This window comes from Anomaloglossus baeobatrachus, chromosome 4, assembly GCF_048569485.1.
Source record: "Anomaloglossus baeobatrachus isolate aAnoBae1 chromosome 4, aAnoBae1.hap1, whole genome shotgun sequence".
Classification (NCBI taxonomy): Eukaryota; Metazoa; Chordata; class Amphibia; order Anura; family Aromobatidae; genus Anomaloglossus; species Anomaloglossus baeobatrachus.
Genome location: NC_134356.1, coordinates 598991014 through 599011013, shown reverse-complemented (window position 1 = coordinate 599011013; position 20000 = coordinate 598991014). Strand labels below are relative to the sequence as shown.

The 20000-nt window shown below is 42.8% G+C and overlaps 1 protein-coding gene across 1 annotated transcript in view; it reads right to left on the bottom strand.

The window, feature by feature from the left end:
• Nucleotides 1–20000, bottom strand: part of SLC23A2 (solute carrier family 23 member 2) — a 51007-nt gene that overhangs the window by 18129 nt on the left and 12878 nt on the right. The window contains exons 5-7 of the mRNA XM_075342923.1: nucleotides 16812–16932; nucleotides 11936–12092; nucleotides 2949–3096 (exon numbers count right to left, since the gene is read on the bottom strand). Coding sequence (XP_075199038.1) covers nucleotides 2949–3096; nucleotides 11936–12092; nucleotides 16812–16932 — 426 coding nt within the window. The remainder of the gene's footprint in view (nucleotides 1–2948; nucleotides 3097–11935; nucleotides 12093–16811; nucleotides 16933–20000) is intronic.

Below are 20000 nucleotides of genomic sequence, written 5' to 3'. Positions count from 1 at the left end.
TATATTTAATCCGAAAATAGGCAGTGTTTATAAAAATATACAAGAATTTACAAAAGGGAACAATACACATACAGTATACAATTACATAAAAATAAAAGGGAAAAACATGAAAAATTACTACACCTGGTCACGGAATATGGCTCAGCTATAGGGGAAAGGACAATCCTATGCACAGAATGTATATCCTCTAGGCATTGACACAGTGGGTACTAAGACACTGGCTTTCATCAACCTCGGTCTCACCCGCAAACCCCACCTCTGCTGACATCATGTAAGGGAGGGTGTTTTCCCCTCTTCCAACATTATGGAATCCTCATGGTCCTCATATCTCCGTGTGGGAGCATCCCACACGGACGATATTACCCTTGTATTATATATTATGATTTTAGCAGAAGGTGGATACCACACAAGGGGGATCTGGTATGTTCTGGGGGGCAGATTTTAATTTCTGGCTCTTCCGTATGTCCTACGATTAAGCTGAAATAGGTGAGCTGTGCGTTATGGAATTTTGAGATCAGCGGTATGCCCGCCGTATCTGGGGGACATATGTATCTAGCAATATTAATACTTCCCCAAAGAAGACAATACGGCTGCCCTAGCCTTTTGATCAACAAAGCTATATTCCTGCAGGAAACTTGTACACCGCCCCGGTGTATACAGATTGTCGTTGGAGCGTCTCTTGCTACGCAGGGGGTATTTGAAGAACTGGGGGGAGGTGTGGTAAGCTAATTCAAATGTATCTGTTACATCTCCTGACAAGGAAATCTTTTCCTTCAGTTAATTTGGCACGGCCCTGGAGGGATGGGGGGGGGGGGTGGAGAGGGTCACTCCTGATGCAGAGACCCTGAAAACATATCTGCTTATTATATTTTCATAACAAGTGTATTGCATTGATGTTCCTGGGCTCATGGAGAAATGTAATATTAAGTACAATGTGAGCGAGTTGAGATTCTAATGATAAGGCCTAAGCCACACGGCGAGAAAATCGGTGCGAGTGGAGTGCGATAAAACATCGCATTCCCCTTGGATCAATTCTAGCCTGTGTGTCAGCACACATGAGCGATTATTTTCTCAGCCCTAATCGGACCGAGAAAACAAATCGCAGCATGCTGCGATTGTAAGCCGAGACTCTTTTCTCTCGCACCCATTCAAGTGAATTGTGCGAGAGAAAAATCGCACTGCACTCGCGGTACACCGGTGTACCGCGCGTGCAGAGCGAGAATCGCAATAGCCGGCTACGGAGGAGAGAGGGAGAGAAATCCCTCCTTCCCCTCCTCCGTGCCGGCACGCCCCTCCTCAGCGCCGGCCCGCCCCCCGCAGCTGAGGTCCGCTCACAGGGTCGGACCTCAGACGCAGGCACACTTGCATGACACTCGGCTCCTGCCGTGCTGCCAGCGTGAGCAGAGTCACATGCGAGCGTCGCAGTAGTGCCCCGTGTTGCCCCAGCCTAAATCCAAAAGAGGTCTGGAAGCTGCTGCTGCACAATGGTAGCAAGTATGCTCCAGTGCCTGTAGGGCATTCTGTGCACTTGAAGGAAAGCTATGAGAATTTACACTTAATTCTCAAGAAATTTAAGTACGAGGATCAAGTATGTTCAATATGTGGTGATCTGAAAGTTCTCTCTTAGCTCCTTGGGCAGCAAGGAGGATACACAAAGTACTCATGCCTTTTCTGTGAATGGGACAGCCGGGATAGAACTCATCACTGGAGCAAAGAAAGTTAACCAACGAGAAAATCTTTGCAACCTACACTCAAGACCATAAATGCAAAAAGTTTAGTTGATTCCACTAAAGTTTTCCTGCTGCACCACTCCACATGAAGCTTGGACTGATTAAGCAGTTAGTGAAAACTCTACCAAAAAAGGAGAGACTTTTAAGTACCAATGTACCAAGTTTCAGGGACTGTCTGAAGCAATACTGAAGGAAGGCATTTTTGTGGGTCCAGATATTTGGAAACTCATGAAGGATGACATGTTTGAAACTAATATTAAAGTTGTTGAGAAAAAGGCCTGGGATTCTTTTGAAGAAGTCGTGAAGAACTTTCTAGGTAATAACAAAAGATCCAAAATTTAAGTCCATAGTGGAAAACATGCTGAAACATTCCAAAGCCTTGGGTTGTCAGATGAATTTTTTTTTTAACTTCGTTTTATTAACAATTTCAAACATGGTACAACTGACATTTGCCATATAAAGATAGCTAAGATGAATTTGAAGTTACATTTTTTACATTCTCATTCTGACTACTTTCCTGAAAACCTTGGTGCTGTTAGCAAATAGCAAGGAGAAAGATTTCATCAGGATATCAAGGAGATGTAATGACTATACCAAGGTAGAACGAGAACATGATGGGGGACGACTGCTGGATGCTTCACAGAGAAGATCCGCAGGCCGACTATAAGAGAAAAGGGATCAAGAGAAGCTTTGAAGAGAAAAGGAAAAGTCAAGAGAATTCATTTCCAATAAAGTTGCAGAATATATATATTTTATATTGTGTACATTATTGGCTACAATAATGATTTTCCTTGTTCATCTCGCTTGTACGTGCGTTTTGTGAAAAATCCATAAGTGATGGGTTAAAATCGAAGTCAGGGCATAAGAAAACATAAGAATTAGTCATTGGATTTGCAAATATGTTCATAAACCAAAATTTTGCATACTTGTGAAATGATTATATCCTATAGATATATTTAACCAAACCAGCCGACTGCTCGGTAGGACCACCTGATAATATTGTATGTATAGAGACAACATGTCATTGACTGAGCAGGTGCTGGATCTAAAATGCCGACTCCTGCAAAACTTACAGGTGCAATTGTTGGATGACCTGCATAATACACTGCAATATCCGGCCGTGCAACATGACTAGAATACCGGACTAATCAGGAACCCATATCATGTGAGAATGGGATGAGAAACACAAACTTATATGAGTGAAAGAAAATTATTAACCTATTAATGGCATGAATCGGAGGAGGCGGAGCACAAGACAGCCGGGCACAGGCATAGTAATCGCCAATAGACTCGATAATACTGGCTACTACAGCACTCAGCATGCCGATGACCCCCGCAGCCGACACGGTCGGGAGACCCCACTGAACTGCAAGAGAACACAAGGAAAATCTGTTACAGACATGACAGTAAAGGGTTAAGGTTTTCAGATTACGCACAGTCATAAACCAGTTTCAATATAATCACATTACCACCAGGTGTAATTCACTGCTCATCCCATTGACCTTGTTCATTGAGCAATAGTGGGTACGGTTACTAACATTTGCAATGTATTGTAATTCTGAGGTATTCCCTATCACATACAAATGAGTCAGGACAAGGTTAGCATTACACAGATTATAATTGGCGTCACCCATGACCCACTTAACTCAATCTACAACTAAGGTTCATGACTCTTAAAGTGCCTTCTTTCTGCAGGGGAGCCTTCAGTAAGCGCCCTTGAGGGATGAACTTGCATTTGGTTGCCCTGCTGTTCTTATACAGTTATAAGAAAAATGCAAGGGGTCTAAAGGGAAAGCTATTCTCCTTGCAGCGCCTGACACACCATTACAACATGCAAGTGGTGAGGAGACTAAGGCACAATGCTCCTCTGGGAAACATGCAAATTGTCTCTTCAGTGAGGCTGCTTTCACACTTGCATTGGACGGCTTCCGTTGCTATCCGCTGCCTTGAGGAATTATGGTAACCGTTGCAGGAAACAGTTTTATTCCTCATAGACTTCTATTAGCTACAGATAGAAACGGATGGCCTTTCGTTGTATCCATCAGGCGACGCTGCGTTGCATCCGCCTAGCGGATGGAACGCTGCATGTAGCGTTTTTCTGCGCTTGGCGGAGTGTCAAAAAACGCAACCTGCAGGAATCAGTTTGTGTCCGTTGTTTTTATAATGGACGCCTATGGTTTCGGATTCCATTAGAATCCGTCATTTGACGGATTCCGTTAACGCATCCGTCTTTACACAATTGCTCATGCTCAGATGTGTAAAGTCAAGGAAAAAACCCTATAACGAATTGCGTTATTTTGAACGATCCGTAGCATCCATTGTGCCACTATATGCAACGCATCCGTTGCATGCGTCACACAACGCAATGCTACGGATCCCGTCCAGCGCAAGTGTGAAAGCAGCCTAAGTAGACGTACGCTATTTCCACCTATTGGATGTGGCAATCCTAAAAGTGACCCTTTAACGAGTCTTGTCATAGGACTTAGGATTTATGCCAGATCAGAACCTCAATATGAAGACACTGTATTTCGGGATGGTTGTCCCTCATCAATGCAAAGTATGAGATCTGATCTGGTTATATGAGATGCTAAGACAGGGTCTAAGGGGAAAACTATTCTCTTCGTGGAGACTGACACACTATTCCAGCATGCCAATGGTGAGGAGACTTTAAGCCGCAATGCTCTTCTGGGAAATCTGTAAATTGTCTCAATGAAGAAGTAGACAAAGTCTAGTGCCACCTATTGGCGCTAGCAATCCTAAAAGTGAAAAGTGACCTTTAACGAGCCTTGTCATATGACTTCCGATTTATCTCCGCAAGGAAAATTGTTTTCCCTTTAGACCCAGTGTTAGCCTCTCATACTGTGCACGGGCAAGGGGAACCATCCCAAAACATCATGTCTGGAAATTGAGGTTCTAATCTGGCATAAAACTAAAGTTCGTCTACTTCCTCACTGAAGAGCTAGTTTGCATATTTCCCAGAGGAGCATTGCGGCTTAGGCTGCTTTCACACCTCCGATTTTAGCAGACAATCCGGCTCTAAAACCTATGCAACGGATGCGGTGACAAAACATGCGGCCTGTCCGGTTTTTGCCGCTTGCGGCAGGCTACTGAGCATGCGCAGTGGAAAAAACCGCATGCGGCGGCCGGATGCGGTGTTGCCTATGGACGCTGCATGCGGCGTCCATAGGCATGCATTGCAAATCGCGCCGCATCGGGCGGATGCGGCACGATGCGTTTTTTTTGCCGGACAAAAAACGTGCCAGGCAACGTTCCATCCGGCCGCCGCATGGGCTAAATCTGCTGCATGCGGCAAAAACCGGACAGAAAGCAAGCCCATGCGGCACAATATGGCACTAATGTAAGTCTATGCAAAAAAACTGCAACCAGCGGCAAAAAAAAAAAAACGGTTGCGGTTTTTCTGTCAGTCTCCACAAGGAGAATAGCTTTTTCCTTTAGACCCCTGTCTTAGCCTCTCATAAAGCCAGATCAGATGTCATACTTTGCACTGATGAGGGACAATCATTTCAAAACACAGTGTCAGCAAATTAAGGTTCTGTTCGGGCATAAATCCTAAGTTACATGACAAAGCTTGTTAAAGGGTCACTTTTGACTTTTAGGATTGCTTCCTCACTGAAGAGACAATTTCTAAGAAAAATGCTTGAATGCTTCAGACCAGCAAACTGCCTAAACTTCTGCTTTTACAGAGGTAGGATTAGCAGTACCTGGCTGCTATTTACCCTCTTAATTCCTGTGGAACCATTGAGGGTGTACTTAATTTATCTCACACCACATCTGCATTTTGGTCTCATATTTGTTAATGGCGCTGTGTAATTTGTCATGTAATGTTGCTCATCAAAGGTTGTATTCATATTATTTTAAGAACCACAGACCAGACACAGGTTTTGTTTTTCAAGGTCCAGATTCGTAAAACTATAACATTTAAAGATGGTGTGTATAGTTTTTCACCAAACAGTGGTGTAAACTTCATATCTGACTATCATCTATATGACTAGTCATTTTGGGTGAAGGATGCCAGAGTGTGTTTGATCGGCCCCGGGTATGCATTGTGAAAGGGGAAGGTCTCTGATGAGAGTATTGCTTTACATAGGACTTCTCACTACCATGTAAAAAGCAACATGAATATACAAGTTTCTCAATAGCAAGTTATGCTGGAGCTTACAGCTTATTAGCAAAAGGAAAGATTTAGCAGCTTAAAGGGGTTGTCCAAGACTAGAAGAAACAGAACTCTTTTCTTTCCGAAGTGGTGCCACCTCTGAACATGGGTTGAGTGCAGAATTGCAGCTGACTCCCATTGAAGTAAATGGAACTAAATTGTAATACCCGTATGTGACCTATGGTCAGGAGTGGCGCTGTTTCTTGAAAAAGCAGTCATGTTTTTCTAATCTTGGACAACCTCTTTGCCAGGTCAGGTTTCTATTAGTCAGCTGATCAATACCATGGGTGGCAGGCGAGATGTAGTTTTGCCAGAGGGCCATTCTCATGAAAAGATGGACGGCAAAGTCGGCCCCAGCTGGATCTGTTAACTAATGCAGGACTAGACAACTAACTGACAACTCGTGTAGGAGCCATACGACGTCTCCAGGCAAGGGAGGACACAGAAACCATAGAGCCCTAATGCAAATGTTACAATGAGCCCCATCTCACAATTAAGGCAGGACAGGACCTGGGGTTTTGTAAAAGTAATAGAGTAATTATCTTTGAGTCTCTGATGTAAGAAGAAGAGGTTCAGAGACTTCATCTATGTGGTATGACCAGGGATGAAAAGGGGCAAAATGGGGTGGGGTAAAGTGTCCTCAAATTGCCAACACCAATGTGTTACCTAGACCTAAATTTTATTTAGGCAGAAAGGGTTAATCATTCTCTATCATATCATTATTGTAGAGAAACTGTCAGCAGTTTTTGGTATCCCATGTGATAGCAGAATGAAGTAGGGGCAGAAACCCTGATTCCAGTGATATATCCCTTAGGCTATGTGCGCACGTTGCGTATTTTCATGCAGTTACGCTGCGATCTGCACCTCAGTAACTGCATGCGTCCTGCGTCCCCAGCATAATTATGAAGATTATGCAGGAGCCGTGCGCACGTGGCATATTAGAGCGCATCGCTTCGGCTGCTGCCCGAAGCGCGCGTTCTAAGTGACATGTCACTTCTTTCCTGCGCTCTGCCTGCAGCCCCCGCTCTGTCTATGGCAGGAGCTGCACTCAGAGCGCATGGAATCGCCTTTTTTTTTTCACAACGGACTCTTTCTAAAGCGATTTGAAGCGCACGTGTGCTGTTCAAATCGCTGCAGAAATTTCTGCAAGGCCAGTACGCAACGTGTGCACATAGCCTTACTGGGCGGAATGCCACAGTTTTGATCACATCCCTGTTTTATCAGCTGCAAATCTACCAGTTCTCTGAATGCCGACCATGGTATAACGCCGTCCACACCACTGATTGACAGCCATATACACTGTGCATAGGCAATAGGCTGCCAATCAGTGGTGGAAGATGTGGTTGAACTACCTGGTAGCAGATCAAGAAGTCTTATTTGATAATCTGCTGCTAAAATAGTGATTTTCTAAAAACTAGAGCAAGCAGCCCAGTAAGTGACACATTGCCAGAACCAGGATCTCTGCCTGTACATTATGCAGCTCTCACCTTACACGGCAAAAACTTGGTGACAGATTGCCTTTAAAGTGACAAAAATTTTAACAAAAGTACATTTTTTTTTTTTAAGTGACCAAAACAACAAATGAATGGAATATACAATGTTACCTTGATTTCTACAAGAATCGTTGTCATAGACTGATGCGTCCTGAAACCAGCATTCGAAAACACAAGATATGCAAGCCCCTGTGTACACTGCTCTAATGGAGGGAAAGCCACAAGCGGTGAGATTAACGCTGTAACGGCAAAAGTACAAGATGATTTCTAAAGGGCTTAGCCTGTGTGTTCTCGCTTCCAGTACAAATCCCAGAACAGCCAGTGGGGGGCAGTAATAAACACGTCAACATTATTATTACTACCCCTTCTACCATCAGTGGGGTCTAAGCACGCACAGTATGGGGCAGAGCAGTGTACACAGAGAGTGCGGTCTGGGGAAGAGCACCGCGTAAAGGGGCTGGCCATATTCTATGTATTGTACAAATGTGTGACATATCAATTTAATCCAGTTACTGATGGAATGTAATATTTTGGTCCAGAACACGGGCGCTTATGGAGGGGAGTGAGATCCGTCTGCACCCGCCATCAGAAACTGGGGCATGAGCAGCGCTATTCTATGGATGTCACGTGACCTCCTTTAGCGGCCTCGTTCCAGAATGGAGCGTCTCATTGTTTGGGGGCGACGTTGGCGCTGCTGCGGTCAGAGCATATTAGTAGCTGGATTAATGAGATAGTTCCCGGACATTTGTATAAACCAATTAGAAAGTAGCCCACCCCTTTAACCTCGTGCCAGTTGTCAGAAGTCAGACATGTTTATGCTAAGACACAGCAGATATTGGGTGCAAATTAAAGGAAACCTGTAAGCAGATTTGGGGCCTATAAGCTGCGGCCACCACCAGTGGTCTCTTATATACAGTATTCTAACATGCTCTATAAAAGAGCCCAGGCCGCTGTGTAGAATGTAAAAATCCCTTTATAATACTTACCTAAACCAGTCGCTCCGGTGGAGTTGGGACATATGGGCGCCTCCGTTCTCCGGTGGCTGCGCCTCCTCTTTCGGCTATCTTCGTCCTACTTCTGAAGCCTGTGTGCATAACGTATCCTACGTCATACACACTCACCGGTCATGCGCAGGCACAATACAATACTTTGATCTGCCCTGCTCAGGGCAGATCAAAGTGTGCCTATGCAGGACCCCAGTGTCAGGTTGTGTGGATGACATAGGACACGTCATGCACCCAGGCTTCAGAAGAAGGACGACAAAGATGGCACCGGAGAACAAAGACGCCCATATGACCCAACTCAACCACAGCGACCGTTTAGGTAAGTATTATAAAGTGATTTTTAGGTTCTACACAGCGGCCTGAGCTCTTATATATAGTATGTCAGAATGCTGTATATAACAGCCCAGAGGCCGCAGCTTATAGGCCCCAAAACTGGTGACCGGTTCCCTTTAAGGTGGTTCAATGCTATACAAAGATGAGGCCATGAGATTTTCACATATAGTCTCTGTTCACACAGCGCCTGAGACATCCATCTGCGGTATACACCAGGTTCACCTCTGATGTATGCCACTATGGACGGGCTCAGGGTAGTGAGCATTTTCTACTTTGATGATACTATTTCATTAAGTATACAAATGCATACCCAAAAGAGCACTCAGACTATGCTGGGTCAATAAGGGTCGTCCGTAGAGCTTTTCTTGCACATATGCATGAAAAACGTTCTATGAACAGAGCCCTACACTGTGGCATATTGCTCCTGATGACAAACATGTGCTTTATAAGTAGGGATGAGAACGTAAAGCGTAGCTCCAGATTTGTCTTTCATTATACAGTTTACGTCTAGATTCACTGGACATCTCAGTAAGTTACAGGCCAATATCATTGCAAAATAGCTTCTAAATTCTACTGGTCAGAAGATCCTCCGGTCTATAAGCATGCCCGGCTTATTCAGGGTCTGCACGGAGCATGCTAGGCACTGTTGAGCTCCCAAACACATTAGATTAACGTCGCCCGGATCCGGCGAGATCCTCAGATGACAGTGTAATGTGTATGAGGCCTCGTGGCTCGCCCCCCGACAGATTCTGCTGAATGTGAGAAGGTGGAATTTCTGATGGTGGATCCTTTTTTTCTCTGGGAAGCAAGTCACCAAAGGAGTCTAAGAGAATTCAGGAGCCCTCGGCCTCTGTATGGAAGAGTCAGGAGAGCGCTATTTCAGCCAAATGATCGTTCAACTGACAGCCATCCGTACAGCATTATTAAAGGGGTTGTTCATCTTCGGGGGAGAATTTTACTACAAGGAATGGAGGCCTCACATATGATAAGAGGTTGGAAAAGTTGGATTTCTTTAGCTTTGAAAAAAGACGTCTCAGAGGAGATCTCATTTATATGTATAAATACATGTCTGGTCAATATAAAGGACTGGCACATGACTTATTCCTTCCAAAGACAATACTAAGGACCAGGGGTCATTCACTGCGAGTGGAAGAAAAGCGATTCCGGCAGCTAAATAGGAAAGGGTTCTTTACAGTTAGAGCAGTCAGACTGTGGAATGCCCTACCACAAGAGGTAGTAATGGCAGATACTATAACACCTTTTTTAAAAAAAGGGCTCCATGATTTCCTCAGTACACACAACATTGTCTGTTATAAATGACTTAGTGACAAAATGTATAATTGGTGGAGGGAGGTTGAACTAGATGGGCCTAGGTCTTTTTTTCAACCTACATAACTATGTAACTTAAATGCATGTATTTGGGACTTAAAATCATTTTTGGTATAGGGTTTCATTGAACCTTTCACATGGTTTTGCTTTTAGAGCCTTTATGGTCTTTCTTGCACATTCAATGACGTGGTCATAAACCAGTTGAGAGGAGCTTAGAAAAAGACAAAGGTTGCAAGCTGTCCGATCAATATCAACTCTGCAGCCAGCAATAGACCATGCAATAAAGAGGATAGAGGACCCAAATGGCACAACATTTTTAATAAAATCCAATGGAAAAAAAGATAAGCCCCAAATAAAGTATGTGATAACAATTAAATAAAATAAAAAAAAAAAAAAAACTCTGCAAAGGTGAACAACCCCTTTAACTATGGTATACTAAGCTGACAGAGGCAGAATGTGGCGCACGGTACTCATTCACAACAGTAAAAAATGGGCCGATCACGAAGGATCACGGACTCTTAATAAACAAAGACCGGATGCAATGCAGGATCAAAACAGGGGTGCTGTAAATGCCAGTTTACATGTCCCCAAATAATAAATTACCAGCATTTGCCAGTCCAAACCGGAGTGGTCATGTGTCAGAGTGTCTCTATAGGAAATGCTCCTAATGCTCTTTAGTGGGGGGCAGCACAGAGGAACCATTCCCTATATAAAGTTATAGCCGGACAGGCCTCAGCTAAGGCCGGGGTCACACAGACGTATGTTCTCTCATGGGAGAGAATCTGAGGGATCATGCAAATAAAAATCAGGGATAAGAACAAGCCAATGTGGAACGGGGGCGCCCAAAAACTTACAGCATCATATCCTTCGTTGTAGGGCGGAGGCGGAATACCCTAGGGTTTTTTTAGGGCACCCCTTAGCCACCTTATCTCTGTCCCAAATACCTCTATAACAATGATTTCAGGCCACTATGTGACTTTGACAATTTTGGCTTCTATGTTACATATCTAGGCTATCCTACACCAGCAGGGACATGTAAAGGGCAAGCCGACGTGGAACGGGGGTGCTCAAAAACTTATAGTGTCATACCCTCCATTAATGTGTAGGGCTAAATATCCTAGGGTCTCGTAGCGCACCCCTTAGCCCTTCTATCTCTATCCCTAATAGGTTATATGTCCTTCCTTCTTGCTGTTTTGTTTAAGATTTTTCATATTTTTAATTATATTCTAATAAGGTGTTTTTAATTGGGGATTTCAGGGTTTTTTTTGTAAATAAATGAAAATCAGATCAAATTCTGATCAGAGCGAGAGAAAAGTGTAATTTCTTGTGATCAGATTCCCGCGCATATGAGAATCGGAGCACAGGAGGAGAAGACAACTTAATTTCTCCATCAGATGACATCCAAGTACAATCTGATGTTTTGCACGCGCCCATAGACTTGTATGGGGGCGTGCCTTCTGATATAACTGCTAATCGCAGCATGCGAATCGGCATAAGAAAAAAGCGCTGGTCTGCACTTGCTTATAGTATAACAATGTGCCAAGTGCTATCTGATAAAACATGGAGTAGCACTCAGCCATATTATACCCTTGTGTAAGCAAGCCCTAAGACTTCTAATAATGAGACAATAGAAAGACAACAAAAGGATAAATAAGATTTTAAAACCATGTAAAGTGCCATAATCTGTGCAAAAATCTTCAGAGCGTATCTAGTAGTAAACTATAAAGTAATCTACAAAAATAGAGCTACGTTTTAGTGAAAAATAGGCAAAAAAACCAAACAATTAAAAAATAAAATAAAATTAGAGCCGCATCTGTGTGATAAAATAATAAAGAAAATAGTGTATGGGATACAGTATAGAACCATACTTACATGGATATGGAACATTGAACCAAGGGGCAACTGCCAAAACCCCTTGCCTGGCATCAGTGCGGGCATAAAACCCATACGCGCTACTATCTGGTGGAAAGACATCGGTCACAGTAAATATGAAGCAGAGCAGCCAGGACACCAGGATGGCCATGATGATCTATATGGAGAGAAGGAAGTAAATGCTTACAAACCAGTTCATAGTCATACACTCAGTTCACATTATTACAGTGCCTTATCAACGTATTCACCCCCTTGGCTTGTTGCCTATTTTGTGACATTACAACCTCTGTTTAAATATGTTTGTAATCTGATTTTTGTGTGATGCATCAGTGCTAAATAGCTTTAGTTGGGGAAGTGAAGTGTGAAAAATATAGGTAAAAATTAAAATTTATGCTGTAAAATAAATAAAAGTTGCTATGTGCGTATGTATTCAATCCTTTTGTGATAAAACACCAAAAAATTTCTGGTGCAAGCAATTACCTTCATAAGTCACATGCTTAGTGAAAGGAAGTTCCCCTGTGCGCAATCTAAGTGTCCTGGGGTCCGTCAGTATATACACACCTTTCTGAAAGGCCACAGAGGCTGCAACACCATGAAGACCAAGGCGATCTCCATACACCACCATGAAGACCAAGGAGATCTCCATACAACACCATGAAGACCAAGGAGATCTCCATACACCACCATGAAGACCAAGGAGATCTCCATACACCACCATGAAGACCAAGGAGATCTCCATACACCACCATGAAGACCAAGGAGATCTCCATACACCACCATGAAGACCAAGGAGATCTCCATACAACACCATGAAGACCAAGGAGATCGCCATACACCACCATGAAGACCAAGGAGATCTCCATACACCACCATGAAGACCAAGGAGATCTCCATACACCACCATGAAGACCAAGGAGACCTCCATACACCACCATGAAGACCAAAGAGATCTCCATACAACACCATGAAGACCTCAAAACAACACCATAAAAACCAAGGAGATTTCCAAACAACACCATGAAGACTAAGGAGATCTCCAAACAAGTCAGACAAACCTATTGAGAAGTACAAGTCACGGTTGGGTTCTAAAAAAAAATATCCCAATCGCTAATGATCACCTGGAGCGCCATCAAATCCATTATCATCAAATAGAAAAAACAAGGTACCACAACAAGCCTGCCAAGAGAGGGCCGCACACCAAAATCTCAGCCCGGGCAAGGAGGGCATTAATCAATCAGATGGCACACAGAGACCAAAAGGTAAACCTGAATGAGCTGCAGACTTCCCAAGCAGAGACTGGAGTATCTGTCCATATGACCACAATAAAACAGACACTTGCTTGAGCTCTCCTTTATGGAAGAGTGACCAGAAAAAGCCTATACTTAGAGCCAAAAATTGGAGATACGTGCTGTGGTCAGATTAGAAAAAAAAATTGAACTTTTTGCTGCCAAAAAGTAAGCGCTATGTCTGGTGCCAAAACAACACCGCTCATCACCCCAAGAGTACCATCCTCACAAAGAAACATGGTGGTGGCAGCATCATGATGTGGGGATGAAATTCAGCAGGAGAGACAGGAAAAATGGACCAAATCGAAGAGAAGGTGCATGGTGCAAAATAAAGGGATGTTCTTGAGCAAAACCTGGGACGAAGATTCACCTTCCAACAAGACAATGAGCCAAAGCATACTGCTAAAGCCACACTCGTGGTTTAAGGGGAAATGTGTAACTATATTGGAGTGGCCCAAGTCAAAGCCCAGACCTTAATCCCATTGATAATTTGAAGGCGCTGGAGCACTTTTGTCTTTATGAATGGGCAAAAATCTCAGTGGGAAGACGTGGAAAGTCAGAGACTTATCCAAACAGACTTGCAGTTGTAATTGCTACAAAATGAGGCTCTACAAAGCACTGACTATAGGGGGTGAATAGTTATACAGACTGAAGAAGTTTTCAGTTATTTTGTCCTATTTATTTGCTTCCTAATAAAAAGGAAACCAAATAGTCACAATTTGTAGACAAATTTCATCCAGAAAACGAAGACAATTTTCATCTATTTTGTGATCAGTGTGTCCGTTTTTTATGTCTGTGCGACATCCTTGGAGCATCAGATATTAGACATCAACAGTTTAATATGTACATGATCAAATACAGTTTTGTGGATTGAAAGTCTAACATATGATATGTGGATGACCCATATGGGATGTTTAATTTTTGGAGCATAGACGAGAATGAGAATAGTGCACGCTGTGAAACATATTTTTTTTTTACATCGACAATCAGTTATATCGGTTGTGAAATTTTTACTTGGACAGCACACGTTCATATCAGATGCTTGTCTGAATGAGTCCTTACTTCATTATGTAGGACAGGCAGCATAATCATTTGATTTGGTTGGGCTAGTTTGGGTTTTTAGCGATGCTCTTGTATATTATATACTAAAAAAAACAATTGTGGAAGTAGAAAAAAAAGTCAAGGGGAAAGAATAACTATCCTTTCTTCCTTCAAGATGCTAGGGAATTAAAAAATAAAAAAATATACACACACACACACACACACACACACACACACACACACACAGTGCCTTGTGAAAGTATTCAGCCCCCTTGAATTTTTCAACCTTTTAATAAACATTTCAGGCTTCAAACAAAGATAAAAATGTTAATGTTACGGTGAAGAATCAACAACAAGTGGGACACAATTGTGAAGGTGAACGATATATTGCTTATTTTAAATTTTTGTAAAAAATAAAAAACTGAAAATTGGGGTGTGCAATATTATTAGTCCTTTTTACTTTCAGTGCAGCAAACTCACTCCAGAAGTTCATTGAGGATTTCTGAATGATCCATTGTTGTCCTAAATGACTGATGATGATAAATATAATCCACCTGTGTGTAATTAGGTCTTCGTATAAATGCACCTGCTCTGTGATAGTCTCAGTGTTCTGTTTAAAGCGCAGATAGCATCATGAAGACCAAGGAACACAACAGGCAGGTCCGTGATACTGTTGTGGAGAAGTTTAAAGCTGGATTTGGTTGCATAAACATTTCCAAAACTTTAAACATCCCAAGGAACACTGTGAAAGCGATCATATTGAAATGGAAGGAGTATCATACCACTGCAAATCTATCAAGACCCGGCCGTCCATCCAGACTTTCATCTCAAACATGGAGAAGACTGATCAGAGATGCAGCCAAGAGGCCCATGATCACTCTGGATGAACTGCAGAGATCTACAGCTGAGGTGGGAGAGTCTGTCCATGGGATAATAATCAGTTGTACACCGGACAAATCTGGCCTTTTTTGGAAGAGTAGCAAGAAGAAAGCCATTTCTCAAAGATAGCCATAAAAAATGTTGTTTAAAGTTTGCCACAAGCCACTTGGGAGACACACAAAACATGTGGAAGAAGGTGCTCTGGTCAGATGAAACCAAAATCAAACTGTTTGGGCACAATGCCAAACGATATGTTTGGCGTAAAAGCAACAAAATTCATCACCCTGAACACACCATCCCAACTGTCAAACATGGTGGTGGCAGCATCATGGCTTGGGCCTGCTTTGCTTCAGCAGGGACAGAGAAGATGGTTAAAATTGATGGGAAGATGGATGGAGCCAAATACAGGACCATTCTTGAAGAAAACCTGTTGGGGTCTGTGAAAGACCTGAGACTGGGACGGAGATTTCTCTTTCAACAAGACAATGACAAAAACATAAAGCAAAATCTATAATGGAATGGATCACAAAAACGTATTCAGGTGTTAGAATGGCCAAGTCAAAGTCCAGACCTGAATCCAATCGAGAATCTGTGGAAAGAGCTGAAAACTGCTGTTCACAAACACTCTCCATCCAACCTCACTCAGCTCCAGCTGTTTGCAAAGAAAGAATGGGCAAGAATTTCAGTCTCTCGATGTGCAAAACTGATAGACACATTCCCCAAGCGACTGCAGCTGTATTCGCAGCAAAAGGTGGCGCTACAAAGTATTAACTTAAAGGGGATGAATAATATTACACGCCACAATTTTCAGTTTATTATTTTTTATAAAAGTTTAAAATAAGCAATAAATTTCGTTCAACTTCACAATTGTGTCCCACTTGTTGTTGATTCATCACCAGAACATTAACATTTTTATCTTTATAGTTGAAGCCTGAAATGTGGGAAAAGGTTGAGAAATTCAAAGTGGCCTAATACTTTCACAAGGCACTAATGTAAATTATATATATTTATATATTTACATTTATATATATTTTTCCCTAACATCCTAAATGAAGAAAGGATAGTTATTCTTTCACCGTGACTTACTTTTTTTTCTACTTCCACAATTTTTTTTTTACTCTCCCATATGCAATGCCAACATATACCTCTTTGTAAACTACCTAGGGTTTTAGCTTTTATTGACCACAGCATATGAAGGGCTTAAATGGCCTTGACCAGAGATTCCTCAGTTAGAGAAGGAGTATATCAGTCATCCCCAAGTGTGGACCTTATTTATTCTAAGCACCTTAAAAACCCCACTGTGCAATAAGGTCCCTAAAAAGGCAGAATACAGGGGCGCTTTCCTAACTTTGTTTGTTCTATAATTGCCATTTCTAATGCTCCGAGTGTCAGGATACAAAGGCTTAACCCACATCTGGTCCTTAGCAGCATATCTCAGCTCTGTGACTCGGGAGACAAATTTACAGCTATTTATGTATCAGCGGGATCCACCTCGGGGCACTGATGTGCACAGCATCCGCTGACAACTGTGCATCTCACAGGAATAAGATTTATGTTTTGGGTTTTTTTTAGCATAAGTTCTGGAGGAGAAAAAACAACTCAGCAAATACGTCCAATCAGATAGTCCAACAACCACGCATCCACGTCCGACACACAATACGGCAACTTACGGGAAACATTTTGAACAGTTGTAACTTGTAAGCCGTCCATCCCTTCTTAGACTTGTATATGGGAAGCGGCAGCTTGACGTTTCTGGCGTATTGAGAGAAAAGAAGGACCAGGAATATGGTGCTGAAGGGAGAAGAAAACATTGTATTATCACACCGGCAGACAGGCACCCAAGCTGCAGGGCTCAGATGCCCACAACATTGTATCTAATCACCTACTGTGCCCTGCAAGTCAACAAAGGAACAGAAGAGCGATGGTGTACCTTTACACAATATTAGTCATTTTCCATATTCTCATCACAGGACTTACTATATAAATAGAGAACGTTCTGCTGGTGACGGCGAAAAAAAGTGACATTTAGACATCGGATTATATTGTGTATTTAGATGCCTGGCTGAACGCATTAGGATTAATGCAGCGACTCTTATCTAACCCCGCCAGCAGATATTATTTTACTAATGATTTACTGCTGCTTCCAAGTATATTATATAACCAGACGGCAAATACCGAACAGTCTCTGGGGATGGGAGTGGGCACACTGGGGATAATTAGGGGGCTAAAGAGACTTCTGGACAATGATCTATTGGAAAAAAATGCTAATTACTTTAAAGGCCGCTTTACACGCTGCGACAGCGCTAATGCGTGAGTACCCGCTAATGCGATGTCGTTGGGGTCACGGAATTAGTGACGCACATCCGGCCGCATTAGCGATGTCTTTGCGTGTGACACCTATGAGCGATTTTGCATCGTCGCAAAAACGTTCAAAATCGCTCATCGGTGACATGGGAGTCCATTCTCAAATATCGCTGCGACAGCGTGTACGATGTAGTTCGTCGCTCCTGCGGCAGCACACATCGCTACGTGTGACGTCGCAGGAACGAGGAACATCTCCTTACCTGCCGCCGCCCGCAATGAGGAAGGAAGAAGGTGGGCGGGATGTTACGTCCTGCTCATCTCCACCCCTCCGCTTTGATTAAACGGATGCTTAGAGACGTCGCTGTGACACCGCACGGACCGCCCCCTTAGAAAGGAGGCGGTTCGCCGGTCTCTACGACGTCGCAGGGCAGGTAAGTAGTGTGACGGGTCTGGGCGATGTTGTGCACCAAGGGCAGCGATTTGCCCGTGTCGCACAACCGATGGGGGTGGGTACGCACGCTAGCGATATCGGTACCGATATCGCAGCGTGTAAAGTGGCCTTTAGTCAGCCTGGATATCACTCTGCAGCATAATCAATCTATAGGCAGCTAACCACAAAGTCAATGTCTGACCCATAAGAGCCATGAAACCCGAGGAGGGACATTACATGGGTTGTACAGTCTCAGAGGAGACGTCTGCAGTGTGCGGCTGCTGAACGGGGATAGTGAGTGATGCACCATCGTGACTATTGTATTCCCAGTGCAGGTCGGCAGTCACATGATGCACATAAAGTGGCATGCAAAAGTTTGGGCACCCCTAGTCAAAATGACAGTGTGAACAGTTAAGCAAGTTGAAGATGAACTGATCTCTAAAAAGGCTTAAAGTTAAAGATGACACATTTACTTTGTATTTTAGGCAAAACTAAAAAAAATTATTTTCATCATTAACATTTTAAACTTAACAAAAAAGGAAAACGACAATGACAAAAATGTCAGCACCCCGCTTAGTTAGTACATAGTAGCAATCCCTTTGGCAAGTATCAAAGCTTGTAAACGCTTTTGGTAGCAGCCAGAGTCTTTCAGTTCTTGTCTGAGGGATTTTCATCCATTCTTCCTGGGAAAAGTCTCCAGTTCTGTGAGATTCCTGGCTCGTCTTGCATGCACTGCTCTTTGGAGGTCTAGCCACAGATTTTCAATGCTTTTTAGATCAGGGGACTGTGAGGGCCATTGTTAAACCTTTAGCTTGTGCCTTTTGAGGAAGTCTATTGTGGAATTTGACATGCGTTTAGGAGAAATCATCCTCCTTTCAACTTCAGCTTTTTTACAGGTGTAATGTTTGCATCAAAAATCTGTTGAAATTTATTTGAATCCATTGTTCCCTCTACCCATGAAATGTTCCCCGTGCCATTGGCTGCAACACAACCTCAAAGCATCATTGATCCGTCCCCATGCTTAATGGTTGGTGAGATATTCTTTTCCTGAAATTCTGTGTCGTTATTTCGCCACACATACCTTTTATAATTGCGGCCAAAGAGTTCTATTTTAACCTCATCGGTCCACAGGACTTGTTTCCAAAATGTATCAAGCTGGTTTAGATGTTCTTCCATACACTTCTAACTCTGCAGGAGAGGTTTTTTTCTGGTGACTATTCCTTGAAGGCCATATCTGTGCAGGTGTCTCTGAACAGTAAAACAATCTACCACAACTCCAGAGTCTGCTAAATCTCCTAATCTTCCTGAAGGTCTTTTGAAGTCAACGGTGCTTCTGATTTGCCTCTCTAGCAATCCTACCAGCAGTTCTCACAGATATTTTGCTTGGTCTTCCAAACCTGATCTTGACCTCCACTGTTCTTTTGTAACTGTAATTTCTTAATAACTTTTCGAACATCTTCTTATAGTCTTCTTCTGCTTTGTGGGCCTCTACTATTTTCATTTTCAGAGTGCTAGGCAGCTGCTTAGAAGAACCTATGGCTGCTGATTTTTGGCATAAGGTTGGAGGAGACTGGCTTTTTATAAAGCTGTGAAACTTGCACCCCCTGGCCTTTCCTAACGATGATAGTGAACAAGCCATAATCCTAACAGGCTGAGTAAGGTCTGAAATCTTGGTCAAAGTTATCTGAGCACACAAATTTCCAAAGGTGCCAAAACGTTTGCATTGGCCCATTTTCCATTTTTGTAATTTTTAAAACGTGAAATTCTATAATATATATATATATATATATATATATATATATATATATATATATATATATATATATATATATAATTTTTCTTTTTTGCCTGCAATACACAGGAATGTGTCATCTTTAACTTTTTGCCTTTTAGAGATTTTTTTTTTTATTTAGAAATAACTATTTTTGTGGTAATGAGCCACATGTGCAGCAGGGGCGGCCCTGAACTTACAGCTTTCCTACTTTTCTCTCCCTTTCTCTGCCTGCCACCGGGCTCCAGTCATTGAGTGACTAGATTCCCTCACTGGAGATGTCGAACGAGCGCAGTCATTCCCTGGGGCGACATGTGCAGTAAGATCTTGATGATGATTCAAGAGCCGGACTAT